The sequence below is a fragment of the Alligator sinensis genome, unplaced genomic scaffold (genome assembly GCF_000455745.1).
Source record: "Alligator sinensis unplaced genomic scaffold, ASM45574v1 scaffold968_1, whole genome shotgun sequence".
In the NCBI taxonomy this organism is placed as follows: Eukaryota; Metazoa; Chordata; order Crocodylia; family Alligatoridae; genus Alligator; species Alligator sinensis.
The window spans coordinates 225,995-233,821 of NW_005843177.1; the positions used below are offsets into that span (position 1 = coordinate 225,995).

The 7,827-nt window shown below is 52.6% G+C and overlaps 1 protein-coding gene across 1 annotated transcript; it reads left to right on the forward strand.

Moving 5' to 3' along the window:
- The first annotated feature begins 990 nt into the window (after positions 1–990).
- LOC106723126 (zinc finger protein 135-like) lies at positions 991–4,739 on the forward strand. The gene is made up of 3 exons (XM_025194262.1): positions 991–1,008; positions 1,902–2,018; positions 3,229–4,739. Exons 2-3 carry the CDS (start codon positions 1,937–1,939, stop codon positions 4,200–4,202), a joined length of 1,056 nt encoding a protein of 351 aa, XP_025050047.1. The 5' UTR covers positions 991–1,008; positions 1,902–1,936; the 3' UTR covers positions 4,203–4,739.
- Positions 4,740–7,827: the final 3,088 nt, after the last annotated feature.

Genomic DNA, 7,827 nt, shown 5'->3' on the forward strand with positions numbered 1-7,827 from the left:
AGGGCCAGGGCAGGCCTCCAAAGCAGAGACAGAGCCTGGAGGTGAGCAGGGCACCAGGTGCATTTGGGGGGAGCACAGCTGGGGTGGAGCCAGGAGAAGCCATGGGGGGCTGTAAAAAATGTGGGGGCAGAGAGACCCAAAGAGTGTCAAGCCTGTGATGCCAGACACTGCAAACAGCCCAAGCTGGCATTAGCAGGAGCTCCCTTCCAAGTGCAGATACCAGGGGTGCTTGCACGCGAAGGCCTGGTGAGAGTGCATGGAGACGGGGCTCCCTGCCTCCAAAAGTGCTGACCCGGCTGCATCATAGGACCGAGCTGACAGACCGTGATGAGCTGGGCTGAGGCCGGCATGTGAGCTCCCATGTCCACAGCTGCATCCACGTCATGTGTCAGCTGAGTAACGGGATGTTGCAGCCCTGACTGTCCTGGCTCAGCGAGCTGCAGAGGACTTGCCCAGGGAGACTGGAGGAGAGGGGCTCCCTGACACCTGAGCCGGGCCCAGTGCAGAAGGGACAGGGCAGGCCTCCAAAGCAGAGACAGAGCCTGGAGGTGAGCAGGGCACCAGGTGCATTTGGGGGGAGCACAGCTGGGGTGGAGCCAGGAGAAGCCATGGGGGGCTGTAAAAAATGTGGGGGCAGAGAGACCCAAAGAGTGTCAAGCCTGTGATGCCAGACACTGCAAACAGCCCAAGCTGGCATTAGCAGGAGCTCCCTTCCAAGTGCAGATACCAGGGGTGCTTGCACGCGAAGGCCTGGTGAGAGTGCATGGAGACGGGGCTCCCTGCCTCCAAAAGTGCTGACCCAGCTGCAGCCATAGGACCGAGCTGACAGACCATGATGAGCTGGGCTGAGGCCAGCACATGAGCTCCCATGTCCACAGCTGCATCCACCTCGTGTGTCAGCTGAAGTCTGGGCAATATGGCATGCCTACCTATCATGGCTAAGCCTGCAATAAGCTGTAGTGCAGAGTGATTGCAGACAGGGCCTTTACCAAGCCCTCGTTTCCCTGGGTAAGGCAGGCTCTGGTTCTTGCTTCTCTGTGGAGCTGTGCGGACTCTGATGTTTTGTATTCATCTGCTTGTGTTTCAATAGTCTCATCCCCATGCACTTTTGGATGGTGGTTTAAATGCACAGAGTGGGGGTGACTGGCTAGACAGCAGAAAAGGACCTGGGGGGGCAGTGGACAAGAAGCTGACTAAGAGCCAGCAGTGTGTCCTTGTTGCACTGTTGAGGTCACATCTGGAGTCCTATGTCCTGTTTTGAGCCCCCCACTATAGAAAGGATGTGGACTAATTGGAAATGTTGTATGAGTGTGGGTGGCAAATTGGCTTAGCGGTCACACCCAGAGAGTGGTAGTAGACGGGTCGGTATTGACTAGGAAGGATGTTGGTAGCGGGGTCACACCGGGTTCAGTTCTTGGACCTATACTCTTCGATGTCTTCATCAGTGACTTGGATGTGGGTGTGAAGTGTACTCTGTTCAAGTTTGCGGACAATACTAAATCGTGGGGTGAATTGCACATCCCGGAGGGTAGAGAACGATTGCAGGCGGACCTGGAGAGGTTAGAAAAGTGGGCAGTGCACAGTAGGTTGCAGTACAATGAGGACAAGTGCAGAGTGCTGCACCTAGGGCGCAAAAATATCCGGCACATCTGCTGGGTGGGGAGTGACCCTCTCAGCAGCACAGAAATGGAAAGGGATCTCGGAGTCATAGTGGACTCCAAGATGAACACGAGTCGTCAGTGTTGGAGGGTCTCCTACAGTGCCTTATGTTTCCTAAATACCCATCCTCCCTTGTCCATCAAGGCTCCAGAAAAAACCTTGAGTTTGTTCCCCAAATCCTGGTTGGTTATTCTGCATTCAGTACGCAGTCACTAACCCTCCTTAACCACTGCTCCAAACAGGATATCGAGGTCCTACACCTGCCTTAATCAGCAGCATGCAGCAAGGACAGGTGGAGCTCTGGGGCTGTGACGATGAGGCCTGTGGAAAAATCTCAGTGTCAGAGGAGCTGCTGCTGGGTGAGTTGTCTGTCCCCTGCACCCGACTCCGCTCTCAGAAATGCTCCATGCCCAGAGTGTCAGGGGCCTGGGGACTGCAGCCCTGCCCTGTGCTGCCCTTGCAGGGCGCTGGCCTCAGACACGGCACATTGCCCTGTAATGTGTCCAGGCAGGTGTTGTTCCCGCTCTTAGAAATTCAACCATGTGGAGACAAGCGGCTGTTCCCTTCTTCTCCCTCTAATGGCAGATGTTAGGGGACAATGATTTTGCTGTCTTGATTTTTCGGCACAGATCTGGTTTCCCTGGGATACCGTGATCTTGAATTTCCATCTTTGCTCAACAGTCTTAAGAGTTCATTCCCCAGCCCAAGGTAGCTATATGTCTTTACTACCTTCTTCCAGGGCATGATGGGATTTGTAGTCCCCCATGGAAAAACAGCATGGTGTGCAGAGGCTCTGTGTAGCCGTCAGTGTTGGAGAAAAAAGAAGCCGAGTCTCTCCCTGGCTTCTCCTGATCAGGCTGACCGGGAACCCAGAAGTGTTTCATCCTGGTCTCAGGCTGCATGACATGGGTGGGATTCAGAAGCTTTCAGGTTGTGGGGGGAAGTGAATCCCATGTTTTGCTCCAGAATTTCCCCCTTTTGTGTTTCATCTCCTGGGGCCCTGAGTGTCAAGAAGCCTGAGATACCACGGAGTCCAGGTTCAGGTTCATGCCAAGGCCTTAGACCCATTGCAGACTCCTGTGACAGGGAGGCCACCTGGGACCCATCAGCAGAGGAAAGCTTCATGGGCTTATTCCCTGCATCAGACCTTGCCCTGGAGGCAGGCAGGAAGCACAGCCCTGCTCCTTTCAGAAGAGAGAGCCACGGCTCTAAGTCCTCCCCTCCTCCTCAGCCCATTGCAACATGAAGCTATTCAGGTAGTGTCCTAACACACGTGTCCCACATGTGCTTCTCCTAGCAGACTCTGAGATGATGGAGCTGACAGGTCGGCCAGAAATGGAGAGTCTGGCTCTGAACTGCACCAAATAGGAAACATTAGTCTGGCACAGGGACCTGCCCTTCCCTCACCCTCTGCACTTGGGGCTTTGGCAGGAGGACCTTGTTTTCTTGGGGGAACACAAGTGCCAAGGTCCAGACCTGCTCTGAGGCCCATCCCAGCAGAACGAATAGCAGTGTTTGCCCCTTGCCAGCAGAGTAGGGGCCAATCTAGAGTTTCTCTTCCCCATGCAGGAGGTGCCTGGCTGCTGGGCAGAGCCGAGGAGCAGACTCCTGCGGAGGGCCCTGCAGACCTGGAACCATCATGGACTTCTCCAAGGAGTTTGCATGACATGGACCCCCCGAGACCTGGGAAAGAGCAATGGCACAAGAGTCCAGGGAGGCTCCAAAAGTGGAAGGCAAATGTAGCAGTGAACCAGGTACCATCTCCAGTTGGGCGTGAGAGTGGAGAAGGGGCAGATCCCAGAAACAGCCCTGGATGCAGGGAAGAATTTGTGGAGCTGAGAGACCTAAAGAGCCACTGGAAAGAGGCACTGCATCCAAACCAAGGCAGTGGGGAGGGCCTCAGAGGAAAGCAGGAGCTCACTGCTATTCACTGGGGCACAGCCCAGCCCTGCCCTGAAGTCAGGAAAACCCTTGACTGCTCATCACTCCTGGCTCTTCACAAGGTAAGGCAAAGTGGGGGGAAGCTCCACATATGCACCAAGTGTGGGAAGAGCTTCACTCGATTCTCCAACCTCACCCGACACCAACTCATCCACACCGGGGAGAAGCCACATCAGTGCTCAGAGTGTGGGAAGAGGTTCCACCTGTCCTTCTACCTGACCAAACACCGCCTCATCCATACAGAGGAGAAGCCACACCAGTGCTCAGAGTGTGGGAAAAGCTTCAGGCAGTTCTCCGACCTGGCCCAGCATGGGCTTATTCACACAGGGGAGAAGCCACATCGGTGCTCACAGTGTGGGAAGAGCTTCACCCGATCCTCCAGCCTGACCCAACACTGGCTCATCCACAGCGGGGAGAAGCCACACCAGTGCTCAGAGTGTGGGAAGAGGTTCAACCTGTCCTCCACCCTGATCAAACACAAGCGCACCCACACAGGGGAGAAGCCACATCAGTGCTTGGAGTGTGGGAAGAGATTTACCCGATCCTCCTATCTGACCAAACACCAGCTCATCCACACAGGGGCGAGGCCACATTGCTCATAGTGTGGACAGAGCTTAACCAGTTTTTCCCCCTCGTCTCTAGTGGGCAAACTGAGTTATGCTCAGGCTCTTAGTGTAACCTTAGGCCTTCCTGGATCTAAGCAATTAAATTGTATGGAATGCCTCACTAGGAAAACTGAGTGCTGTGGTTAGCCCACTGTACCAATCAAGTACAGTAGTTTCCCTAGGAGGAAAGAAAACCAAAACCAGAATAGAATTGGAGTACCTTATCTAACAAGATGAGGTAAGAAACTCGAGGATTGGGCAGTTTGAGATGAGAAAGTTACAAAAGTAGTGGACAAACAAAGAGACTGTGTGTGTGTGTGTGTTTCCACCATGGGGAGGCTGGAGCATCCTTGGACTTCTGGCTTTGAGTAACAAGGAATCCATCAACTAACATCCCACACACGCAGCAGAGGATCTGAGGCCGGTACCACCGAAGGTCAGTGATGTAATGTTTAAGGAACCGCTTGCCCGGTCGTATTTCAAGGATAATTATCTTGTAATAAGCCGAGGGGTTACTAATAAAATTCAGTTGATACCAAGTCAGCTGTGTCAATCCTTGTTGGTCTCTGGTAAAAGGAGTCCTGGGGCAATGTGGTCCAGGACCAGGTCGTTCACACAAAAGAGTGAGTGCCGAGACAAATGGGAAAAGCTCCACCCAATCCTCCGACCTGATTTGGCACCAGCTTGTCCACAGAGGTTAGAAGCCACATCGGTGCCCAAATCAAGGGAAGACCTGGGGTGGGCCAGTAGGGGGCGCTCCTAAAATGAGCCATCTGCCTTCCTGCGTTTGACCAAAACCATGCTTCAGGTGCCTCCCCTGGGGTGCTTACGTCCGATCAGGTCCCTTCCTGAAGAACACCCGCAAGCTTGGGATAACCGCTGCCACCCCCCAGGCCCTGGTCTTCGTTAGGGCTCTGTGCCACCCAGGTTGCACAGACCCTGTTGACCTGAGGGGTGTTTAGCCCACCGTGATATTTTGGGGTGCTTCTTTTAGCCTGAGGCGTTCACTAGTAGCCTTCTGCACAGGAGGAAAGTAGAAAAGCCATATGCCCTCCTTAGCCAGCCGAGCAAAGGGGCTAAACAGTTAAGTCTCGCTCTCATCAGGGGTTACAGGAAGGCGTGCTATGACAGATGGCTTTTTTGCTCAAAGAGGGGGAGAGGAATACAAAACAAGAATATGTTGAAAGAAGACCAACTTGCGCAACACAGAATGGGCTTGTTGGCCATATTGATAGGCGTCTAAGGATACACAACTCTAATTTACTGGCTAAATTTAAGGTAAGCTACTTACATATACATCCAGGGGATTCTGGAGGCCCGTGCTTCAGTTTGTGTTTCCAAAGATGCCTCTCCAGAGGCAGTGCCCACCTAGACCAGGTGATCTGACCCTTAAATACCTTTTCTGACCTCATCACTTGGCTCCAGCCAGAAGCAGGCAATATTTAAACCCAGCTGAGACAGACCAATCTTTAAAAGACGTCACCATCCCCAGGTGTAGGGCCCAGCATCACCAAATGGGCCTGGCAGGGAACTGAGACAAAGGGCCTCTGCACCACAAGGAGGGAGAGGGGAGGTCTCAGGCCAGGGGACAGAAAAAGCAGAGGATTCCTTCACACCTTCAACCTGTCCTCCAGTCTGACCAAACACCGGCTCATCCACTGATGTGGCAGGGAAAAAGCCACATCAGTGCTCGGAGTGTGGGAAGAGCTTCCCCCAATTCTCTCACCAGTCCTGGCATCAGCTCAGCCACACAGAATAAAAGCCACATTGGTGCTCGAAGTATGGGAAGAGCTTCCCGCACTTCTCAGAACTGGCCCAGCACCAGTGCATCCAACTCTGGCAAAATCATGGATGCTCCCAGAAGTGCAGGAAGGGTTTGGGGATGTCTACCTGCTCAGCACCCACCAGTGTCTGCATCCAGACAAGAGGACTCATACTTGAGGACTGCAACCATAGTTCACCTATCGTTCAGCCCTTGCAGGCCATTGCACAGCCCAAAGGATGCAGAGGCTGGTCCCCCAAATGTGATGAGGGGGAGGGGTTAAAAGGAAACCCTCCAGGCAGAGGCCAGCGTAGGTGTTGGGGGAACCTGCAAGATGATCTTTGCCTTGGACCTTGTGCCATCTCCATCCTTCTCTGAAAGCAGTCAGTGCTCCCAAGGGGAGAAGAAGTGCCTCTCCAGAGCTGTGCAATGGGAACAGACCAGGGCCCAGAACCCCTCCCAGGGCTGATGTGTCTGTGATATTCCAACCCCTTCCCTTGCCAGAGGATTCACCACGATCCAGGTGTTGTTTCTAACCCTCAGGGGCAGGGCTGGTCACACTCGAGGCATTACACCCATGACCTGCTGTGCAGCAAAGACCCTGCCCTTTTGGATGAACCTGTGGCAGGGGAGCAGAGTCTCTTTTCTTGGTCAAATGCAATAGCAGGGGTAAAGGAGGTGCAGCATGTGACAGATCCTGCCTCTTCGGGGGAAGGGTGGAGAAGGTATGAATGCATCCTGTGGGTCAAATGCAGCAGGTTGTCATCTCCCATTGGGAATACTGAGGCTTCCCCGCTAGTGCCAAAGCCATTTGGCTCCACGGGTGTCCTGTGGGGGCTACTCCAAGAGGTTAAATACAGGCAGTCCTCGACCTTCAACATTTCGCACTTACAACGTTTATAAGTGGACACCCTGTTTCAACTTTCTGATGTCGGTTTTGACTTTACAACGCTTGGTCTGATGCGACGCCGCACCAGCGAACAAGCTGACTGTGTCACTCGTCTGCCTGGAGAACATCTGTCCAAACGTCCTTGGACACTTTCTTTAAGAAAGCAGACAAGACTCCAGAATAACCTGCAGCCAAGACTCCTGAGAAGACTCCAGCCAAGAGCCCTTCAACAAGTCCAGCAAAGTCACCTCAGAGAAGTCCTTCGAAATCAATATGATTGCTATTTTCAATATAAATACATGAATGTAGCTATATTACTCATCAATAACTGATCGAGTACAGAATTCTGGGTTAGTTTTAGTAAAAATATATCAGGCCTTGGTTCTGGAATCAATCTCCCATTTACAACATTGTTTCTTATGAGAAAATTGGTTCCGAGTTACAATGTTTCGACTTAAGACTTGGTTTTCAGGAACCACTTGTGTCATAAGTCTGAGGACTGGCTGTACTCACCCTGGAGCATGTGGCAGGAAGCCACCTTTGCTTCTCCCCCAAAAACTCTGCTCTGTGACAACTGTGATTAGGATGGGCCCAGCAGAGGATACACACCTTTACCCCATCTCACTACAGGAGCAAGGCAAACATGAGTAAGTACAAAGTTAAACATCTCTCATGCCTCAATCCTATGAATCTCACCTTCCCTTACTAACTGCATGAGGCATGACCAATTATCTAGTGCCATTTATCAGGGTCCTATGCGTTTCCACACTTCACCAGAACACATTTTTGTGATAGTGCTTGTGGCAGAAAGCCACCTTTGCTTCTCCCCCAAAAACTCTGGGGAGTTGTCTGTGACAATTTTGATTAGGATCTGGGCCCAGCAGAGGATACATACCTTTACCCCATCTCTTTGGGTAACCTGAGCTGGATACATTCCTGAGGGAGGGGGGAAACCTGCTCCCTCTGCCTAC